Below are 24,107 nucleotides of genomic sequence, written 5' to 3'. Positions count from 1 at the left end.
GGTATCACGAGAGGTGAGAATTATTTTCTTTCTTAGTTAATGCTATAACTAAGGAAAGGCAAGCAAGGAGACAGAACCATTTCCATGGAAACAGCACGACTTTGACAACCTTCACTCATGCATTCATGACTACTCACGGATGGATTCTTTGGGAGGCCAGATTCTGGGCCACAGAGCGAAAGCACGTTCATTAGCTTCTCTCGTGTTCTTCGCTGAAGAGAAGAAATTCAAACGTTAGTATTGCTGAAGGAAGAAGACAAACTCTCAGGTTTTCAAACATGTAACAAGATTGGTTCTTTTATCCTATGAATCTCCAGTCCGGATGTCCCTTATGTACCTGAGATAACTGTGGCCTTTTCCAACTGACAGGAACCAAGGCATTAGAATTGGAACCGGAGGAGGTGGAGGAGGTACTTCTGGTGACAGCAATCACTTTTGGTTTCCCATTCCTTCCGGCTGCACTGTGCTGATCACCATACTTATTTCCAATGATTGGTGTCTACACAGAAACAAAATGCTGGTTGACACAAATACTTCAACATTAAAGAAACGCGCAAGAGTTAAGTGTACCTATGATGACATTTTCTACAAATGACCGAAGAACAACATAAGGAGAAAGTTACCTAGTGGGAGGTAGATGTTGGGAAAATCAAAGACCGTAATATTGTCTTTACATTTTTGAAAATTATAAAATTCATATCTGAGATTACAGAGAGCTTTTTGCTATTTTAAATATAATCTGCTTTAACAACCACCACCTCCCATTGTTTCTTTCCCTTTTGGTAATAAAATATATCCTTCCTGCACAAAATTTAAAAAATTAAAAAAAAAAAAAAATATATATATATATATTATATATATATATATATATATATATATATAAATCACCTGCAATCTCACCATTCAGATTTGTCTGTTTAATTCTGGCATTTAGTGCATATTGTTAATTATATTTCAATAATGTTCTTTTTTTTGGAAGGAGGGTACTGGGGATTGAACCCCGAGGTTCTTCACCACTAAGCTATATCCCCAGTCCTTTTTATTTTTTGAGACAGGGTCTTGCTAAGTAGCTGAGGGCCTTTCTAAGTTGCTAAGGCTGGCCTTGAACCTGCAATCCTCCTGCTTCAGTCTCTTGAATTGTGGGGATTCCAGGGGTGCATCATTGTGCTGAGGTCCCCTGCAACACTTGATCAATAATTCCTTTCTTGACAAATTCCTTTCTGGCTTCCAAAAGACCACTGCAATGGCACCAAGGCCACCACAAGTGGGCTCAGGAGGGGAAATGGGGGCCAGGGGGTGTGGCATTTCCAACAAAGCTCAAAATTGAGACTTGTAGTAATGTAACAAAGTCGGACTCCAGGTTTCCCTCTGAACTGGGGTCCTGCTTCTGTCCAGCCTTAACACATCTGGCTTCTCAGTTTTCTTTCTATTTCAGCTCTGTTTCTTTTTAGTTTTCCTTCCATGGTTTCAGCTGTCCACTTACAGAACACTGAAAACCCTTAAATTGTTACTTCCACCCAAGTTTTCCTCTAAAACTTTAGATCCCAAAATCTAGTTATCCACTAGGCACTTCATTAGTATGTTTCTTAGTCATTTCAGAGTCAACATGTCTAAAAACAAACTCATTATTCTCTCCTTCCCTGCTTGAATCTGTTCTTTTGTTACCATTCTCTCTCAAAGGTACCAATATTCATTCAGCTGTTAGGGTTGCTCACCAAATCCTGATACCTTTTCCTCCCTTCTCTTCAAATTCTGTCAGATACGTCTTTGGTCTTTTAAAAATTTTTGTTTCTTTCTTTTTTTTTTTTTTTTTTAACAGTACTGTGTATTGAACCCAGGGCTTAGCAATGCTAGGCAAGCACTCTGCCAATAAGATACATCCCCGGTCCTCCGTGGTGTTTTTGTAAACCACTCTTTCCTTCTCATGCTGTTGCTCTGGGACAGTCCCATCCCATATTTTATTTTGCCTGAATTATCCTAACAGATTCCTTACCAATTTTCCTCCCTTCCTCCCATGTCTATTTTCCATCCTGTTGCTCGAGCGAGTAATCTTCCTGAAATGCAAATACTAATAATTCCTAGACCAGTTCAAAATCCTTTCAGAGCTCTTGCTGCTGTGCTATGGCAAGCACACTCCCTGTGAAGTCCCTGTGCCCCAGATGATCTTTCAGCACACTCTCCCTCAATTCTCTCACAAGCTAGCTTGTACTAGTGGGAAACTTTTGCAGCACAATGCTTTCTCGAATTTATAAGCATCCATTCACACAGGTTCCTTTTTCTTGGATTTAACTTCCTCTCCCTGAACTGCCACAGAGGACTGTCCAGACTTACTTATCTTTTGGAACTCAGCTCAGGCTCCTCCCTGAAACCACCCTCTCAGGAGCACACTATATGTTCTTGTAGCACTGTCAATTTCCATTCAGGTGAGCACTTATAGGTGTTTTTGTCTGTTTCCTCAACACTATAAGCTTCTAGGCCTTCTCCCCACTGTGTTTTTCACAGCAACTAGTACAGGACCCAACACTGAGGATGAGCTCAATGTTTGGGAATGAGAAACTGAATAAAGGAACAAATGAAAATCCCTAACAGAGCACCTTCATTGATTTCTGAGCATCTTACCTCAGAGATATCAAAATGAAAATCTAAGGTCTTCCCAGGCAACTCCTTGGAGACATTATTAAAAATTTTGGTGAAGGATATTTCAGGAGAGCCTATGTCTCCGACATACGTCTTGGGGATGTCGTTGGGTACCACGAGACTTGCAGAGCGTGACACTACCAGCTTTAATATGTTGAGTGCTTCCTTCCAATAAGGACTCTGGTTTAAAAAGTTAACATATAAAAGTTACACATGCATGTTTAACCAAGAACAAAAATTAGTATATACTGTAGACTATGAACATATTCTTTCCACCAAACCACCTGTAAAAATGACTCATTTTTCCTATGAGATTCTTCGCAGAAGGGCTGGGTTACAAAAAGAAAGAAAACACAACTTATTATTGGTACTGTCAGGCTCAGCAGACATCAAACACCTAATCATGCTACCAAATTGGAATGTCCTTCTTCCAATAATGCTTTATAGACATGAATTTGGAAAGTAATCTGGCATTAGGGGTAAACAAAGGGATAGGACATATGTGAATTTTCTAGATGAGCGAAGTTAATGGCTTTTAAACTAAACATCTAAACATTTTGTGTTTGGTAGTTAAGTATTTCCTTTTTAAAATTCTGCTATAGTGAATGCAAATGCAATGCAGAATAAATACAAAATATTCATCTGTGAAGGCTTTTTTTTGTTTTTTTGTGGTGCTGGGGATTGAACCAAGGGCCTTTTGCTGTGAAGACTCTTAAAACAGCTTGTTCCCTTGATGAGCTGTATCCAGACTAGTGATCTGCTCAAAATGGATTTCTTTACAGACAATTCAAGGGTAAAAATCAGTGTCTATCAGGTTGACTTGTCACCATTTAAACCAAATGTGATTTTTTGCTTTCTACATATCTGGTACTTTTGAATCAGACCAAAAAAAAAAAAAAAAAAAAAAAAAAGTCATTCTAAAATATGACTCTAAAAGAGGACTTCTGTTTATACAAGTTATATTTGTTCATTATGTAGAATTTGGTTAACAAATGGAAGGGTAACAAAGAAATAGCTATGAGTCACGATTCTAAAGGTCAGAGCTTCCGTTTGTGTATGTACATTTCTTCCTGTCATGACTGAAATGTGGACCCCTACAAGAGATGGTTAAAATCAAAAGGTAGAGTCATGCCAGTCCTACCTCTCACATTCTGCTTTTTGTCATGTACATTGAGATCAATTTCCATACGGTAAATATTCCTAAAAACATGATGTATAGTTCCTACTTCTGGACATTCAGGGTATTTCTGAGTGTTTATGATTATAAGTGGTTTTGAGTTGAACAATACCACAGATAAGTTTTGTGGTCACTCACCTGTACATATTTGCCAATAATCTTTATGATCTCCAGATTGAACTGCTTGGCTGGGGCTGCAGACAGGTCAATATGACTCAATAGACTATAGATAATCTGTAGTAATGATTGCTGCATACTGGACAATCCTTTCTCTAACAGCTACAAATAATATTGAAAAATAGACTTTAATCAGTGTGAACAAAAACTCAGTTTTTACATTTATAACGTTGGAAAACATAGTAGATCTAACCCATGAGTTTATGGTTAGATTATCGGAAACTCAGAGACTAATAAAGTAAAAGGTAAGTCTTATTTATTTCCCCTTGCTTCAAAAAGGAGAACTTGATAATTATTTTTCATCTTAATAATAGTATCTTATTTCCTTAACTAATGTGGCTAAGTATCATTTATTTTAGGTGAGGAAAAAAAACCACTACACCACCATCATCAAAGATAATGGAATACTCACAAACCACTCACACAGCCATCTATTAGCTACATGATCTTGCACAGGATTATTATACCTCTGAGCTGTGATTTTTTTAAAGTGTAAAATACCAATAGTACATACTTCATAGGGTTTGTAGAGCTGAGTAAATTAAAGATATGTCATTTTAAATACATGTAACTAGTTTTAGTACTGTTCTTGGTAATAATGATCATTAATAAATAACACAAGGATAACTTCCATGAATAACAGTAATATTTAGGGCAAAAAAATTCTCTTCATGGAGTGGAGGAATGTCCATATGTGATGCCCTGTGCAAGTTCCAGACATTGGAATCCCAAGGAGGACTTTCCAGAAGCTCTGGTACTACCTTAATGGTGAGCTTCATGGTGGCACAAATGGAAGCTAGTATAAGGCACTTAAATTTCAAAGCTGATGAAGGTGGTCAGGCCTGGTTGTGTTGACTTTCATCCTAAAGGTCCAGATATAAGATAGATCTAGGGATATGCATTCAATGAGGCTGACAGCTCCCATTGTTAGCTTACTTAGATATAAAGCTGATGGTAACAAACCAATCGAAACTAACATTTAAAAAATTCATACCAGTCCTGACATATTTTATGATACTCATTATCAGTGACTTAGCCAGGTCAAACAGTGTTATGAGCAACAGTCATAATTTATAATATGAATAATTTCTTCCTGGTTTCTTTTATGCCTAATTTCATGAGGCCCAAAATGGAGGCATTACTTTATTATAAGCTGACAAATATTCTTTAGCAATTAGGAATTTCTTCCATTTGTGGTTCTCTTTGTGGCTATTTATATAGTAATATACTTTTTGGGGCATGAAGTTATTATTTCAGATGCATCAAAAAATAAAGGATAACTTTCTATATAGTTCTAGGGCTACTTTTTAATAATTCTATTTTTTATTCCTCATATTCCTATTTTAAATAAGAAAATGTATCATGAAAATAAAAACTTACCCAGCAAAATACTTTTGCATGTTATCCTAGAAAGGATGTCAAAGTCAAGAACTAATTTTGTAGAAACAAAAACCATAAACATTTTCTAGGCTCAAGATCAGTAAAAATCCATTTTCTATTCTAAAAGGAGACTTTCAATTTAGAGTCATTGAATAAAGAAATAGACATTGAAAATGAAAAAAATAAAAGCCTTTTTATATTTGAAAGTAACTATCTATATTTTCCTTAAAAAAAAAAAGAAGATACATATTTACTCGTGATGACACTCTGAAGATTAGTACCACAATACTGCTTCTAGAAATACATCCATTTGAAATTTTGCCACAGAGCAGTTAAACAGTTTAAAATTTGTAAATTTACCTCTGCAAGATAAGTCACAAGATTGAATGTAGTATCTGAAAAGGAGTCATGCAGGTATCTGCATACTACATTGATCCAGTTAGAACAATCTCTGGAATATGTATGTGTACTATACAAGCTCATCATGTGGGCCAGGTTGACCAGTGTAGGGCATTTTTCTTCTGCACAAACCTAGAAAACAAATATAATTATTTCACTCACCTAAAATAAGGTTACAAATTTATACTTGATTTTATGCCAAGGTATTTACTTAATGAAATAATTTAGATGTACATTTTAAAGTTTTAATGCATTGTATTTCTATGCATAGAAGAGGAAAAAAGAACAAGGCATTCTTAAGAGAATAACAACTGATAAAATGGAAAGAAGATTAATACATCTCAGACAATTCTATGGGTACTACATAGTATAGCTTTCTTCTGTTTGATGCTTTGTAAAACAGTCTTTGGTAAAAAACAATCCACAAGGTGGAACACCTTATACATGGTTCCTAACTGTTTTGACAAACCCATATGCAGTTCAGGGACTAAATAGGCAGATGCAACATGGGGATTCTCAGGGAGGTTCAGAGTTGCTGTGTCAGACAGGAAAACACTTTAGTCTCCACTATGTCCAAGGCATCTCCGTAGAGAGGCCAATTGCAGAAAGCCTCAGAACATGTGTAGTCAAAGGATTTCAATGCAGTGCTGATATAACTGAATCCTTCATTTCCACTGCATAACAGTCTGCAGGCTGGACCTCAATTTGTTCCTCAGGAAATCACCTAAGCCCTAAGAACCTTGGTCAACCTTTTAGAGGCCACTCCATAATGTCTTGACTTCTCAGAGTTGACTTGACACAATACCATGGTGTCTGAATCAACAAATGTCTGGGGGATCTTTTGGATCTTAGTCTGTTTGTTCTTTGGGTTATTGGTGAGGGTGATCCTTAGCCACTTACAGTGCACACCTAAACAATCTAGTATTGGAAAAGGGACTCACTAGACTTACATCCCTAACTATCACAAAAATCTAGCCTCATTGTAATGCCTGCTTTTCATTTTCCTCTTTTCATTTTTCTCACGAATCTTTTCATCTTAATCATATTTTCACAACTGCCTAGAACATTTAGTGAGCAAATTATAGCATTACCTTTTAAATATACATATATTTATCTTTCAAATGAATAGAACTGACTTTTACTTTGATAATTTAGAAGACATTTACTAGACTCGGAGGGCCTCATGTTCATTATACAGATATCACTGGATAGACCTGAGATAAAAACATGCAAGATTGTGCAAGCACTATTAACACAGTACCATGGCAGTTATTTTATAAAACCATTAAAGCAGCTGGTCTTATGCATTAATTAGTCTTTTACCCATAAAAGCAAGAAGAGGAAGATAAAAGAAAAAATTTTGTTGATGTTTCTCATTTGTGTTTCAACATATTATTTTTTTAAAAAATCATGTAATTTTATAACTTTCAGAATTTGCTTAAATTCTTTAAAATGAAAAAAAAAGGCTTCCCAAAGAAAAAAAACATTCATACTGAATATTTGTATTCTTAATATTTTTCCTAAAGGATGGTTTTTAAAAACATTTTTGAAAAAAATGACAATTCTTGGAACATATGCTATACAATTTTGTTTGCTGTGCAAATGACTTAAGATTTTGAAATTTTTGAATCACCAGGTTAAAATAAGATCCTAGGAGAATGCTTTATAACAAACTTAGCATACTACCTTTACCATAATGAAAGGAACAAATATTTGTCTTAAGTGCTGCCTCATTTTGAAATTCTGGGCTCTCCACAGGCACAAACAGTAGAACGATTGATATTTGCATAATGAGGAAGCACATAATGGCAGAAAATTACTCTCAACAGTTATAAGTGAGAGAATAATTAAGGAATCAATTTAATTCACATCCTGCAGGTTGCTAAAAGCATACAGAGAGGGAATCTGCATGCTGCCCAACAGGAAGAAAGCAGATTAAAAATAGAGGGCCATATTTGATTTCTTATGAACAAAAAGATAGTTGAGGATTTCCTTGATGTGGTCACACCATCTGCAGCTTAAAGCTCAAAGGGCTGTGACATTCTTCAGGCTGGCTCCTTGGTGAACGAGCATTCAGCAGGTAGCTATTCAACACATCCTAGCAGCTGCTCTTAAATACGTCTACTTATCTACTAGGGTATTTGTGCCTTTATTTTCTTGAAATATCAGGTTAAGTCAATATACTTTTTTTTTAATACATTTTCTTTGTAAGTACTCATATAGGGAAAAAATCCTGGTTTACAACATTTTTCTAATGATGTACATAAGAACATCAAAATAAGTTATAAGAAATTTTATATTTTGTATTACTTTTCAACTTTATTGGCACAAATACTACATATGTAGTTGGTGTCTTTTAGGCAAATAATCATTTTCAAAGGGCAATATTTTATTTCATCGTAGTTTTTCACTTAATGATGTTCTACTGGATTTTTTTTTTATTAAATAAAATCAAGAACAGGGGACAATTTTTAGCTTATTTCTTCCCATTACCATTTTTACTTATGAAACTTAAGATATGCTTCCATTAACTAAAATAATGGCTCTTCTTTTTAACTACAAATGCTTATGTAAGAATTTCTCCATACCTAATTTATCTAGAAACTTAATTAGGGATGAACTCAACAGCATATTTTATGAAATATTTTCTTGTCACTTATTAAATATTATCTAGCAACATAGTAAAAAGAGTCTACTCCTGTTGCTGCTAATGGATTTTCTCAGCACCTTGGCACTCAGGGATAAATTTATTGCAATCAGGACCATGGAAAGGTGTTTTATTTGGCTCTCTGTGACTTTGTTCTTTCCATTTAGTGTGCTACTTGTTAATTGAATCTCAGCTTTTAAAAATATTGCTTGTATAAAATCTCTTCCTGGGAATTTTATTTGCTGGTTTCCTTCTGTTCAAAACTGTTTCCGCTCCCCCCACCCCCACCCCAACCTAGTGCTTTGGAGAGTTTTATTTAGGTTGTTATTCACCTACCACTTTTTAATCCCAGTGCATCTAATTTTCTGTTGTTATATATACTTCTCATAAACTTATCGAACTCCTTGGAACTGTTTATGTTTTTAGTGGGAAAGGTCTTTCCCTGCCCAAGACTCAGTGAATGACAAAAAAAAAAAAAAAGTATGTAAGAAGAAGGCCAGCTACAAGCTATTTGAGAGTTCCTTATTGTTCTTAATGGAGGAAATTATTAAAAATATAAAATGTCAATATCATAAGCTTCTAAAATTAAGAGTATGTTACTTTAAAACACAGGTTAACAGATATTTTAAAAAATAGCAACACTACTGTTTTCAGAACTAGACAATGGAAGGAAAGAGCCAAACATGCAAGAAAAAAAGAATGAATGGTGCAGAGAGGAAAGATGAATAGAAAGAGTGTTCACAGGAAAACAGCCAAACAGAAAAGGAGAGAGAGCTTTCAGAATCTCAAACTACATTATGTTCTCTTCTTCCCTGGGGCCTCTGCACATGATAGAATTTCTTCTGCCTAGAGAACTTAAACCCTTGGCCTTACTCCTGGCCTCACATCTGGGGTCTTTTTCATTCCGCCTTTTCAGCCTTCGATGTGAGCTCATCTAGGACTTCCTCTAGGAAGGCTTCCGCTGTATGTTCTGCTGGAATGTTCTGCCCTCCCATTGACAGGATACTTACTGGACTCTGGGGACCACCTACTTCTTGACTGCATTTCCTACTCTCCACAAGACCAGTGTTCAACCCCTTTGCTCATGATGTACGACCAGCACATAACCCAGCTCTCAGTCAATATTTGGTAGTGAATGAATGAGTGAGCGAGTGAGAAACTGACAGAGAGGTAAAGGAGAAGGTAGGGAAAAGGAGCAGAAAAAGACTCAGACTCAGAGGAGTGTTACTCTAATTAAATAGTTTTATTCACTGTTATTTGAGCAATTGCAACTTATATTACTATGTAACTCTTTTATATGCACAGACAGAATAAACATTTAGATGCAGAATTCACACAGGCAGTAACAGTAAGAGGACGTTTAAGAGATTCCCCTCTTAAGATAAACTAGATAGCAATGTCCCTACAGTGTTGTCTTTTGGCATAACATTTGCTTACCTTTGCTATTCGACTAGCTGTTTCTTTGCAAAACTGAGTTGGGCTGTCAAAATGCTGGATTAAGTGAGGCAATAAGCAAAGGATGTTAAGAGGAAAGCCTATCAAAACAAAACAAAAAAAGCAAACAATAACCAATTTTATTGCACATTATTTTAAAAGTTAAAGGTATCTTTAAAATGGTTTTAGAAACCATTTTCTTTTCATTTTCTGAGATACTCAATCTTCTAATTTTTTTTTTTTACCAAATAGTTTAATCTAACATATAAAAAAAACTATCACTGTTTGCAGAAAAGCAGAAATTAGTAGACTTCAAAAACAAATGATTAGTTTACATTTCAACCACATTAAAATGCAATGATACTAACATTGGTGCAGTTATATTTAACATCACCTGACAATTGGGAGGGATCCACCAATGTGTGTTTGGAGACAGAAATGAGTTTACTGAGGAGGTGCACGGTCATTTCTTGGGTAGAAACTGAGGTAAAACCCTTAAGGAAGAGCTGCTGAAGGCCTGGGAAATTGTTCCACTTCAATTTGCTTTGTACATTTTCGATCTTGTCTCGACTCTCCGATTTATCCAAAGGCAAATGGATAAGCAGTTTGTTGAGAAGCCTGAGAGCCAGGAGGTATTCATATTCATAATCTGATTCTAATAAAGATGCTGCTATCCAAAAAATGGTGGCCATCAAGTTGGCAGGCTCAGTAGTGGACTGCACATCATACATTCCTTTCTCTCGTAGAGAGGAAAGGCTTCTAGTCCTTGCTAAGCTACTGCTATGGTTTATTCGTCCATCCATTATATCCAGTGTGTTACTCCGCCGCCGGTCACCTCTTCGGTCACCAATTAAACTTAATCTCAAAGAGTTACTTCTTGCATTACTGTTATATCCCAAATAACTGCTACTATTGATGGGACTTGTGCTTAAATTGAGTTGTCCAGTGCTTTTCCTGTTAGCTGCATACTTGTTTCCCATTATAGGATCATGGTATGAGGTTCTTAACAGGGAGAGAGAAGAAAAAAGAAAGAAAAAAGTGAATTCATCTGCAGTCACTTTTGCTACATTAATTTTACTCTTGAAAACTGAAAAGCAGTGTTACCAGAAAATCATGTTTCGGTGTATCTGACTTTAATCAAATTTCAGTTTTGCCTCCACATTAAAATAAAATGTACAATAGTGCCTTTTCTATGGTGGCTATTTCCTCTGAGAGGGAATGAGGTTGGATTTTCTGAGAAGATTCTGCCTTAGTAATCACTGAGAACCCTCAGCTCTGGGATTTAGTTATGTATTATGTCCAAAGTAGACCGCATTTGTCTTACCCTCAAACCTGACGGTCTTGATGTCCCTATTTCTTTGAATGGCATTTTTTTTTTCTTTTTTAAGAGAACTAAACTCAAAAATTCATTTATGATTTCTCCTGCTTCCTCCTATCCAATTGTTATTAATTAAAATAATGTTTTCTGAATGCCTTTGACATGTGCCAGCAGCATGCAAAAGGTTAGGAATATTTTTAAAAAACCCTATTGTGGGGAATAGATATGTAAATTGACAAAGTTATACTCAGTCAATTGCTATTATTAAAATATTAAAATATAAAGATAGCACTGTGAGAATCCAAAGGATAAAATACCTAGCACTGCTCTAGGGAAGTTAGAAAAACTTAGCTAGGTGCTACTTGGGATGAGAATAAAGGATTAATTTGGGGTTTGCATGGCAGAGACATGGGAGGATGGGTTGTTCCTGGGAGCACATCTGGGTGTCCCTAAGGGTCACTCAGGGAGCAATAGGACCCTAAGTGTGGCAGGAATGGGGCCTGTCAAGGGAGCCTGACTGACACAGCAGAAAGAGATGTGACCAGGACATAAGAAGAAAAGAATTGACCGAATTAGCTCTGGCACTTTTCAGAAGTCCTCACTGTCTGAGGCCCGTTTTCCCACTGGTAACCCGTCTGATTTGGAGGGGGCAGGGATTATTTTCACTGTCAATATTAGAATAATACAAGGTAAAGATGATGAGAATTTATTGACTGGAATTCTGTATTCAATAGGTTTCCTGGTTTAAATTCTTACTGAGAAAGGGCAGAAAGAAGATCATAATGCTTCATGGTTTCAGCCAAAGTATCAATTGCAGACTCCAAGGTGAGAAGAAGCTCAATGACAAATCCCTAGGGGAAAAGGGCAGATTTTAATTAATTATGCTCTGGAAAGAAGAAATTGCAATAGATTTCCCAATGAAATCTAAGCATAGAACAAACTGCATTAATATTACAAAATCATTACATTCCTAAGCAACACAATCTTGCTACCTGATGAAAGCTCATCAAACTAATGGTATTAATTGATTATAATGGCACTACAATTTACACAGAATTGCTCAGGTCAGAAGTCTAGGGGTTATCTTTGTTTCTTTCTTCCAAATCTAAATATCTAAATTGAATCCATCAGCAAGTCTTGAAAACATCACTTTTAAAACAGATCTCAGTCTAACTGCTTTTCTCTACCTCCAAAGTTTCCCTTAGTCTAACCTACTGCCACTTCAGCCTGGACTCCCCCAGTAATTGTCTTCTCCTGTTTCCATTCTCGTCCTCCCCAAGGACTCCACCCAGATGCCCAAGTGAGTTTTTTCAAAAGCAAATCACATCTAGTGTCTTCCTTCTCTTAAAACCTTTTGAATGTTTTCCCATCAATTCAGAGTGAAGCCAAATCTCTCACTAAGGCTTACTAGGCCTGATGAGATCTGGACCTGCCTATCTCATCACTAGCCTGCCAGCCCCTCAATATATATCAGCCTCACTGGTCTTCATGACGGTCCTAAAAAAAACCCCAAAAAACCCAAAACCCCAACCACCCTCTTTCCTCTGCCTCAGTGTCTTTGTACATGCTAATCCTATTTTCCTCTGCCTGAAGTGTTCTTTCCTCAGATCATCACTAGACCCAGTACATACCAGTATATATTTGATACTCACCTCTCAGATTATTATATATAAAACAACTCCCTCTAAACCATGGCACTTTAACCCTTTACCTTATTATTTTCACAGCATTTATCACTAAGTAAAATTGTGTTTTATATGTTATTGGTTGATTAAAGGCTTGTGTCCCCCAAGAGAATATGAGCTCCAGAATGCTGGGAACTTTGTTTTATTCAGCATTCTATCTCCAATGGACAGAAAAATGCTAATAAAATCAGCAGTTGGAACAAATTTAAGTTTCTTCAGTGTAAAATTTTACTGACATCATTAAAAATGAAATTTGACGTTTCATTTTATATTTAAATTTAACTTCCTCTTTTATCTTATGGTCATCCTGAGATAATAATATCCAGGTATGTGTGTGTATGTGTGTAGTGTGTAAAACTTTCTGAGAGGCACTAGACTCTATGATCTAAATAGTAGGTTATTAAATACTACTTACAAACTTAAGTTTGCTTACTTCTTCACCTGCTTGTTAATGGGATGTTAATAATTATGATCACTGTCTAGCTCTAGCTGTTGTGATCTATATTTGGCAGCGAGTCCTTGACCCCAGTGGCTCCTCACTAACTGCAGGGAAAATGTAATGAAATACCTGTGCATCTTCTCCTGGATCCCCTACAGTTTCTACAAGTCTGGAGAGAACATCAGAAAGTGTAGTTGCAGACAGTGGCTGCTTCAGGGCCCTGAAAATTTGAAAGGATCTCCCAGCATAGTGTCGAGAAGAACAAGAAAGCGCTGTTTGCAGAGCAACTTCACTAAGGTGATGTTCCAGATGAATTCCTTCTGCAAAGAATAAGGACAAGAGTGGGTGGCTCTTATTTTACAGAATACAGGGAGTTGTAACCGGAGAGTGTCCACATTAAAACCAGAACCCTGCATGCTCCCAGACCAGTCTCACAGGCAGCTACATCGTGTAAGTCAATGTATACCCTTTGATAAACCTCCACTTGTGTTTTGGTGGTCCCTCAATCTGATCTCCAGGGGAGCAATTCTTGGGACCAGGGTTTCTCAAACTCAGTCACTACTGAAATTTTGGGCCAACTAACTGACTTTAAAAAAAAAATTTTTTTTAAGTTGTGTATGGACATAATGTCTTTATTTTATTTATTTATGTGGTGCTGAGGATCGAACCCAGTGCCCCATGCATGTAAGGGAAGTGCTCTGCCAATGAGCTACAACCCCAGCCCCAACTAACTGACTTTTGAAAGAGCTTTTCTGGGCACTGTATGATGTTTAGCAATGTCTCTGGCCTTAACCCACCAGACATCGATAGCAGACCCGTGGCCCCACCCTGCAATCAGGACAATATCCTCAGACATTGTCACATGTTCTGACAAGCAAACCCCTAGGTGACAATCATTGCTACAGACAATATACTTTTACTACGATTGTCAGATGTGTTAAATCTGAGATTGTAGAAGTCTCACCAGTACCATGAGGAATTTTTAAGTTTATGATCTTTATGATTCACAACTGAATTATGATTTTGTGACACCATCACACACAAAACTAAGCCCCAAATTTCAGAGACATAGTTCTTTTTTTCTTTTATCTCCCTCTTTTTTTATTTTGAAGTAGTAAATTAATTTTTCTTCAACTCAAACAGATCTGTTAACATTCACTAGTTAAAAAGAAAAATCTTTCTAAAATTTAAAAAATTTTTAAACTATCAATTGGGAATTAAGTATTATCAAAATTTCAACATCATATCAAAATATCTCATTAAAACTGAATTATCATGTAAAATATTTATTAAAAAATACCTGCGCTTGATTGCTTGAAAACAGAAACCACGTGTTTCAAAAACGTAGTTAACTGTTCAGCACTCTTTATGCTAGGATTCTTGGCAGAAACATCCTCATGGTTCCAAAGGGGCCCTCTTTTTCTGAAAACAGAACATATTAATTCGGTTGTTTTTAACTTATATCAAAAGATTGATACTTGCTTAAACTGTATCTTTTCAATTAGAAAGGATAGTAGTAAACAAATCAAATAGCAGGTGACCGCCTATCCATTATACATGTATGTGGACATGGAATGTTCTACATCAAGTAGGGAAAAAGCTAATTTCAATGTCTACCATCACTACACTCAAATTCTCTGAGAGGTAGTAGCAAGAGATAACAAATTTTGCCTACTGAGAAGAGAGTACTGGTTACTATCTATGTGTTACAGCTCAAGACATAATTTATGGAGCTGAGACTATACCTAGATTATAATATAAAGAAAATAATTTACAGGTTAAATGCAGTAAAAATAACTATGCTAGTAAAACTACAGAGGAAGCTTAAGTCAGAATATTGTCCTGTTAGTTCTTTCTTTAAAATGTCTTTGTAGGTGGAAAGTTTGAGGCCAGCCTCAGCAACTTAGCAAGATCCTATCCCCTGTCCCCGCCACCAAAAAAAAAAAAAAAAAAAAAGGATGAATGTAGCCCTGCTCCTGGATAGAATCCCCAGTATCTCAAAAATAAATAAATAAAAACATCTTTGCTATTACATAAGTTAAGTTCCTTATTAGCCTAAGGCCCAAAGTGCCTTGAAAACCTTTCATGTGAGCACACTGAGTCCAGTCCCTTCCGTCCCTTAATTTATTCTGTTCACTGATAAGGGACTGATTTTGCCCACATATTTATTAAATTATTCCTCTCATTCCCCCAATTTAGCTTAATGATGTGAGTATGTATGAGTGTGTGTGTGTGGGGGGGGGTGGGGGGGTTCCTTGGGAACTAAACCCAGGGCCTTGCACACACCATACAAGACCTCTACTACTGAGTCACCTCCAGTCCTAGTTCAGTGATTTTAAATGTAATCTATAACCACAGGCCTGGATTTCATGGCCTTCCAGTTTGAATGCACCCAAGCTTTCTAGCATTATTTAGAAACTTTATTTTCTCAGATTACAGTCAGAATGGATTATTTGTCATTTCTAAACATACTTTGTTTCTCATGCTCCTTTGATCTGGCTGTCACTGTGGGACATCATAACCTTTTTCTATTAACCTTCTCAGAGAGCCTTGCATAGAGAAGAAAAATAAACAAATATGATTGGCTAATGATAATGTACCTAAAGAAAGTAGAATATTATATACACAAATAATACGGTACTCTTTGGGCAATTAGTAAGGCGGCATGACTCAGTTATCTTGGGTATAACTGCAGGCATGCAGAAGACCAATCTTTACATGCATCACAATTTTCAAAATACTGTGCAATACAAACCTGCGTATTTCAAATCATGGCTTTTCAGAAAATAAAAACGCAGCTTATGGTGGCTGACTGACAAAAGACTGACTCAACACAAACACTGCTGGGATGGAAAGAGCTGCAGGTTACCTTGAGGTAATGAACTCCATGAGGGTTTTGACCTTTCCGTCCTGCTCCACTGAGATGTCCACCTCGTTGAGGAGCGTGGTGTGCAGGTGTGAAACGGCAGCGCTGCTATTTCCTAAGCTGACACTAGAAGAGGTAGAACTTGAGCTAAGCCCTGAGTCGGTCATGGGGGAGGGCTGGTAATCAGGTACAAAATCGCTAATGCCTGCTGGAAGAGAAAGCGCAACATGAGGACCCCAAGTGAATACCCACCCAGGAAAGAAGCTGCAAACACTTCCGGGATGGACCATCGGGTGTCACTACAGGAGACTCTACAGGACACAGGAGGAAACCATCAGTGCTGGCTGACATCACCCAGCACTCCTGAGCGTCCTCAGAAGCACCAAGCTGCACCCTGTCAGCTTGGAGGTAAACAAACACTTTTCACAGTTTGTTACTAAAATTCAGCAATCTGGATTTACTGTGTGGCCCTCTGCTGCCATCTGCTGAAAAAAGTTGAAGGTGGCAATGTCCTAATATGTTGGTACACTGTTTTTAATGTTTTGTTAAACCAGTCACATTTCCATAGGGTGAACTGATTTTTAATTTCTTATGGAAGGAATCTATATTTTCTGCTTCACTTTACCTTTAAAAAGCTACATTAAGGACAATGTGTAAAATTTATATTTAGTCAATCATTAAAATCAATAGTGGCAAAAATTATTTACTAATGCTCTATTTTTAAAAATGGCAAAAGGAATCTTAAATACAAAGAGCAGAGTTGGATGCAGTGCCATATACCTGTAAACCCAGTGACTGGAGAGGTTGGGGCAGGAGGATCACAAGTTTAAGGCCAGCCTCAGCAACTTAGTAAGACCCTTAACAATTTAGGGAGACTTTGTCTTAAAATAAAAAATAAAAAAGGCTGGGGACATAGCTCAGTGGTTAAGTGTGCCAGTACCAAAATAAATAAATAAATAAAATAAATTAAAAACCCAAATAACAAACTATGTAATTTTGTATAAAGGTGCTTTAGCATAAATAAGAGAAGCTTTATTCCATTTTTCTTTCAACCATAATCTTAAAAAGCTAAAGTTTCCTAATAATCATTTTGCTATGAACTATATGATTTTAAGTAAATAAATAAAGGTTTTAAGTGAGTATCTTTAAAATTATTAACCCTGTATCTGACACCTGAAGAGACAAAAGAAATGGTAATTTCTATTTCTGAAAGTAAATATTTTCAGGCTGAGCCTGCAGCTCAGCGATATAGCACTGGCTTAGAATGTGTGAAGCCCTGAGTTCAATCCCAGCACTGCACACACACACAAATCTAGATCATGTTACTCATCTGGTGATACTGATGGGTGGAAGAAGTAAGTTGGGACAATTAGGAAGGAAGACAGCATAACTTTTAAAGTAAAACAAATGTGGACAGTGAAATAAGTTTGATATTAAAGTCTCCTTAATTTGGACCTCACTAACTTTGTCAGTGTTCAGATCTTGTAAGAAGGGAATCTCAGGTAACATCATCTTTTTCGTGGCTAGTATTCAATGAATTCAGCACTCTTCAACTTACATATTCGAAACTTAAATTTGTGTAATAAAGATACTTAAGAGCAATACAGATCAAATATTTTAATACATTCTTCGGATGATGAGAAAAGAATGTAAAATGATAACTTCAAATAATATAACCATGTTTTAAAAGTTTACTCTAGTATTTCAACTTTTATTTAGTTGACTTTCTCTAGCATGAGAGTCTGAACTAATTAAACATATTTCTCCATTAAAGGTGTAGGTTTAAGGTAAATACCTGTGAAAGTATAATCTAAGTGTGCAATTTGTTTGACTGTAAGCACCCTGGGCTCATTAAACTCCTTGTTCCTGAGAAGGACAGAAGCAACAGTTCGGATGTTGCTGTTGGGTCCCATCACTATTAATAAGTGCAGAAGCAGGCGTTTACAATGTTCATACACCTCAGGGTGGCAGTGGTCAAACCCTGAAAGAGAGAGAGGAGAAAATCATCAATTAGGAGGAATAATGAGGGTGCTTGCTCCCAAACTCTGAAGAAATGCAGAAATTACAGTCATCCCTGGCTCCACTACCTCTTGAGTACCAAAATCTATAGATGCTCAAGTACCTCATATAAAACAGCACCCTTCTACTATATATGCTAAATCATCCCTAGGTTACATATAATACCTAATCAATGTAAATGCTATGTAAGTTGTTGTGACATTGTATTGATTAGGAATAACAAGAAAAAAATCTGTGCATGTTCAATACAGATATAGATTTTTTTTAATCAAAATATTTTCAAACCACCATTGGTTGAATCCACAGATTTGGAAACTATGAACACCAGGTGCCCACTGTATATAAAAGATTTCATAGAATATGATGTATTACATAGTTTAAAAAAAAATTGGTCTAGAGTTATATGCCTGTGTTTATAAGAGCCTACTGTCAGGGGAATGAGGGGAGGGGTGAGGTGGGTGGGAATGGGAAGGATGGTAGATTGAGACAGACATTATTACCCTATATACATGTACAAAAAAAATTAAAAAAAAAAAAAAAAAAAGAATGTAACAGTCTCTAAACACCAGTCTAGGTAACCAAAGTACTACAAAAACTTATAACTAGGTAATAAGTCAGCTTACTTTTATATTGTTAATATTAAACCAAATATATAATAAATAGTAATAACTAAAAACATTACATTGTTTCTTTTATTGGAATAAAGCAGCACCATATTAGATTATTTTAAACAATTTTTTTAGTTGTAGGTGGACACCTTTATTTTTATTTATTTTTATGTGGTGCTGAGGATTGAATCCAGTGCCTCACACATGCTAGGCAAGAACTCTACCACTGAGCCGTAAACCCACCCCCACATTAGATTTTATATTGCTTTTTTTTTTGTGCAAGACAGGAACTCTATTTAAGACCTTTTAGGAAAATGAGTAACCAAATTGACACTCTAACCAAATTCACTTGAAATAGGAATTGGCCTAGAGTCCTGTATAGTCTTGCAGTTAAGCTACTAAGTGTTTCCTGTATGTGGACACTGTGCTAGACTTTAGAAACCTGTACTGATTTGTCCTTCCTCCTCATAACCATGATCACTACTACCACTACTAACTGGCTATTGCTTATTAAACAGACATTCACCCTGAATGACACAACTTAAGTGAAATGTAACAATTTACAAAACACCATATTATGATTCCATTTCTGTAAAGTGCTATCTGACCTTGATGTTTTAAAAATCTGAACTAAAATATTGATAATGGTTATACTAGGAGATGGGATTATATATGAATTTGTTTCGTGGTGTCTGCTTTTCTATATTTTTCAAATGTCACAACGAACCCTGACTGTTCTTAAAATAAAAATGCTATTTTATTAAAAAAAAAAAAGACCAAAACACAAAATAAAGTTGAATTATGTACATCATTTTCTATATGAATCCTTACATAAAATAATATGGAATCTGAGAAGTTCCCACTTAGAAATAATCTATATTGTTAGAAGGGGAATGTGACCCTTCATAATGGAGGTAGTGTTTAAAGGGCGGCAGAGCAATGAGAGGCTTTTGGGTATTAGAGATCTTGAATGTCTTGGTCTTTATGTCCTTCAGATTATGAAAGTTTTATGGACACTTTTCTGGTTGTTCTGCATAGTGTATTCTAATAAAATCTTTGAAATGTCAAAAAAAAAAAAAGAGCCTACTGTCCTATAGCACTAGGGAGACACATTTTTAAATATGTTTCATGTCTAAAATTTAGTGGTCTCTTACTGTTACACAGCACTATATATAAGTGAATTTTTTTAAAAGACAGGCATTTTGGTGGGAACACACAGGGCATTAATAGAAAGTAAATGTCTGAACACCAAAGAATGATTATATTACCAAGTGTTCTTCAAGGTGTAAGAAGACAGCCACCTGACTTGCTCCAGGAAGCCAATCCTGTAAGCCCACAAAGGGCACATGGAGTTTCAGGGTGTAACAATCAGATTGTCCACCAGTTCAATTCTATTGGGAAATACTTAAGGGTCTATTTCCATATTCCATCTACTCTGAAAGTTTCTAATCCCAGGGGTAAATTAATTCTGCTGTTTGATAGCCACAGAAACTTCCCTGGTGGGTTGTATGTGTGTGTGTGTGGAGTCCAAAGGGCCATAAGAGGAAAAAGAAGAGGGACCAGGTGGGCTGGCATTCTGGCCCAGAGGCAGAGCACTTGCCTAGCACGTATGAGGCCCTGCTCCATCCCAACATCACAAGAAAGCAAAACCAAGAACAGCAACAGTAGACATGTTTGTGGTTAGAAATCAGGCTATTGGTAACTCCCCACTGGATCCGGAGAATCACAGTGAAGAGAGTCCCATAAATAATATGCTAAAAACAAAAACGAGAGACAACTAAGCACTTTCTTAAAAATAGCCTGTACGTGATCACAAAAACATACACTGAAGGAATCAGACATGAGGCTTTATTACCTATAAAAATCGCATGAAGAAGAAGATGGAGGTAGCTTCCCCATTCCACCTTCACACTGTGATCGATGATCAGATCCGTCAGAAGGATCACCGCTATGTTACACCTGAGGCAAATGAGAGTGCGATTAGCCTTTGCCTAGATCTGAGGAAACCTAGGGAAAATTCTGTACAAATGACTCAAAGACTTTAATATTGGATTTCATGGTAAAATACAACTGCTCAAGGAAAAAAGAAGAAAAACCAATGCAGCTGAAGAAACGATAAGCAATAGCTTTAGAACAAAACCTAAGGGCTCAGGCTCCTTGAAGTCAAGGGTCACACTCCCCTTGTCCCTCAGCCTTGAGACCTAGCACATCACTTGCCACAGAGTAGGTGTTCAATACATGTTTGGTGCATTCACGAATTCTCAAAGAAGGCAGCAACTGACTGTAATTTTACTCAGTAGAATTCAGTCTAATTCAATTCAAAATAAGAGTGCCCACTACAAGAAAGTCACATTTTTGTCAGATGTAGTAACTGGGTCCCAGAAAGGTCAAGTAACTATGCCAGACACCCAGAAAAGCAGCAGCAGAATGAGATCGAATATTAATTTTGGAGAGTGAAAAGACTGAGGTTTTTGGCTATGTCTTAAAATCTAAACACGGTGGTCTAATTTGTTGCAGCATCTCAATTAAGAAGACTGCTTCTATCCATTGTGTCATGAGACAGCATAAAGAAGGCTCAGGGTTCAGCAGCAACGTGGCTCATAGGAAGTAGGAATGCGCTCTAGTCCACCTGTGAAGAGGTAATCCAGGTGACGACGTTTCAGGCACGTAATCCACCAGTGGTGACCAGCAGCCTCCAGCTGGTGGGAAGGGCAGTGGCTCTCCTTGGTTATGCTCCATCACCTTCAGTCGCCAATTAGAATAAAGTGGCATTGAATCACCTATCAAGATAAAATCGTCTCATTTTCTACACCATCTAATTCCTGGCAATATAAGCAAACTCTAGCAAGACACCAACTATTTATAGCATCAGAGGGTGATAAAAAATAATTTCCCACTATTTTCACATAGGTATGTTAGGAAGACCTGGGTACAAATATTATTGGAGTAGGCAAATCGGAGCGAGAGGGAGAGACAGAGAGATAGCTAAGAAATATCAATCAGGTTCCATCCTTTATATTAAAGTAAAATAACATTAACACTTCCTCATGATTCCCTAATTGATAGCCAAACCAGGAAGATAACCTTATAGGTGAAACTGCCTTCTAACATGGGCCTTTTGGAAAGTTATTCAGGTCTCAATTTCCTGAGACAGGACCAACACAAACCCATCTCTTAAAACTCTGCTCCACGATGGTGGGGCTGCAGGCTCAGTAGAAAATGACGTCAGGGAACGTGAATTCTGTGTGACGTGGGTAAGTCACTTAACCTCTCTGGACCTCAGTTCCATCGTGCACAAAATGAGGAGATTGGATCAGATCATCTCCAAGGTCCCTTCCTCCCTTGAAAGTTTGTGCTTCTGTTCTAATGTTACCGTGAGATTTGGGCAGATTATTTACATTGCAAGTGCAAAGGGATAATCTCTGTAGTAAAATGCAAATTCACACAGGGAAAAGCAAACACCTGTTAAAAAACCAGGCTGTGCCCAGTGTTTGTTCTATGATGCTTCTTGAGAACCAATTCTATGTTCCTTTTGAATCATCTATAGGGAACCTGTGTTTCTTGTTTTTAATTTCCCCCACTTAATGTTGCATATTTAAAATTATGCCTCAAAATCAAGAAGACCTTTCAGATTACGTTGGAACACCACTAGTGGCAGTTAAGTATTCTTTTAAAATAATTTATTGGAAAACTATATTAATGTAATATAGCAATAGACCTCATCATGATAGTTATATAAGGAACATTTGGAAAGGATTACTTTTTTCTTCTTCATAAGATCCTCCAGAGCTGCTGCTGTATCGAGACTCTAGTCTGTGGTGCTGACGGTTTAAATGGCTGTTCAGTCCACTGTAGATGTCCAGGTGCACGTAGCTATGGGAACAATCAGGGAAGTTAGTTGCCGCTCATGAAAAAGTGGTATCCGTACTTCAATGTTTTACTGCTTATGTTTAAAAAAAAAAAACCACACACATCATGCAAAATACCACCAAGAGTTTACTAAGGTATATATTAATTTCCACCTTATAATTCAAAAGCTTAAGCTTTTAGTCAATTATTCCTACCTAAACATCCAGAATAGATATTCTGATGAAAGTGATTTATATTAAAAAGAGTAAACAGTCATTTAGAAAAGTCTCAAAATGTAAGGGACACAAAAGGTGACTTACTGGATTCCACCTTTTCATCCATTACAGCATATCAAAACTCTTAGCCTGTCAGCATCTTTAACATGAAGACAGTCAATGTGAAATTCTTCCAATATGGAAACACATTTCTTAACTAGAAGTTTTGTTTTTTTCCCTCTCTGCAGTATTGGGGATCAAACCCAGGGTCTCACACATGCTAGGTAAGCCACATCCCCAGCCCTCTTCATTAGAATTTTAAAACAACAAAATACATATTCCAGGTGGGGACAGGGGCACATGCCTGTAATCTCAGTGACTTGGGAGGCTGAGGCAGGAGGATCACTAGTTTGAGGACAGCCTCAGCAACGCGGTGAGGCCCTACGTAACTTATTGAGTACCTGTGTCAAAAAAATAAAAAGGGCTAGGCATGTAGCTCAGTGGCAAAGCACTACCAAAAAACAAAACAGAACAAAAGTCCCACATATTCCAATGGAGATTTTCATTTATTCTAATGACAATCAGTATCTGTCAAACTGAAAGGCTAATGAAGAACAGAGAGGTACTCACCTCTCTTCTAGGTTCTCCTTTATGGGCTTATTATCAGGGTTGCCATCTGTGGGAGCTACCATTGTATTGCTACTGGAAGTAGTTCCTATTAATAAAAAATAAAATAGTACCTGTTAATTTAAGAGAACAATAAAGGACAAAAGATTTCAGTCAAAACTCCACTGAAGTGAAAGCAAAGGGATTTTAAAAAAGAATGTACTTATAATGATCAAGAGGAAAAGGAGGTAACAGCAACAATTTTAGGGATGGTGGAAAACAAATGCACAGAAGTAATTAAGACCTATGAAGGTGTCAGGGTGTGGACTAAGAAGTTTTTACACTGTTGTATCTCCAAGAGGCTCAGGAATGAGTAGAACTGAGCAGCTGGAAATCGGGGTTCAAAGCAGTGCTAAAAATAGGAAAATGGTTGAAAACCTACTTTAGAAGTAGTCTCCTAAATCTATCTCTCTGTCTCTTGCAGTTGGGTGGCTGTCTCTACCCACTTCTGGAAGAAGTCTTTTCTGGTGAGAGGAAGTCAGATTTCTGAACTAGGGTACCCCTTGCATTGAGGAAGGAGGAAGCACCTTACTGAGAATAGGGGATGAAATGAAAATCCACATACTAAAATCTGAGATTGTGTCTCCTGCT

At 36.9% G+C, this 24,107-nt stretch overlaps 1 protein-coding gene across 9 annotated transcripts in view; it reads right to left on the bottom strand.

Annotated features, from left to right (window-relative positions):
- Positions 1–24,107, bottom strand: part of Fryl (FRY like transcription coactivator) — a 235,277-nt gene that overhangs the window by 28,797 nt on the left and 182,373 nt on the right. For 7 of the 9 annotated variants that reach the window (XM_047565922.1, XM_047565921.1, XM_047565925.1 and 4 more), the window contains 16 exons: positions 23,481–23,565; positions 22,547–22,659; positions 21,416–21,566; positions 20,642–20,745; positions 17,955–18,140; positions 16,163–16,367; positions 14,594–14,715; positions 13,423–13,613; positions 11,926–12,020; positions 10,246–10,853; positions 9,855–9,952; positions 5,732–5,902; positions 3,953–4,093; positions 2,620–2,817; positions 338–499; positions 138–212 (listed from right to left, as the gene is read on the bottom strand). In XM_047565922.1, the coding sequence (XP_047421878.1) occupies positions 138–212; positions 338–499; positions 2,620–2,817; positions 3,953–4,093; positions 5,732–5,902; positions 9,855–9,952; positions 10,246–10,853; positions 11,926–12,020; positions 13,423–13,613; positions 14,594–14,715; positions 16,163–16,367; positions 17,955–18,140; positions 20,642–20,745; positions 21,416–21,566; positions 22,547–22,659; positions 23,481–23,565 (2,705 nt within the window). The remainder of the gene's footprint in view (positions 1–137; positions 213–337; positions 500–2,619; positions 2,818–3,952; positions 4,094–5,731; positions 5,903–9,854; positions 9,953–10,245; positions 10,854–11,925; positions 12,021–13,422; positions 13,614–14,593; positions 14,716–16,162; positions 16,368–17,954; positions 18,141–20,641; positions 20,746–21,415; positions 21,567–22,546; positions 22,660–23,480; positions 23,566–24,107) is intronic. The other 2 variants (XM_047565924.1, XM_047565930.1) reach the window with 1 other exon arrangement.

This window comes from Sciurus carolinensis, chromosome 10 (genome assembly GCF_902686445.1).
Source record: "Sciurus carolinensis chromosome 10, mSciCar1.2, whole genome shotgun sequence".
Classification (NCBI taxonomy): Eukaryota; Metazoa; Chordata; class Mammalia; order Rodentia; family Sciuridae; genus Sciurus; species Sciurus carolinensis.
This window is presented reverse-complemented; position numbering and strand designations above follow the sequence as displayed.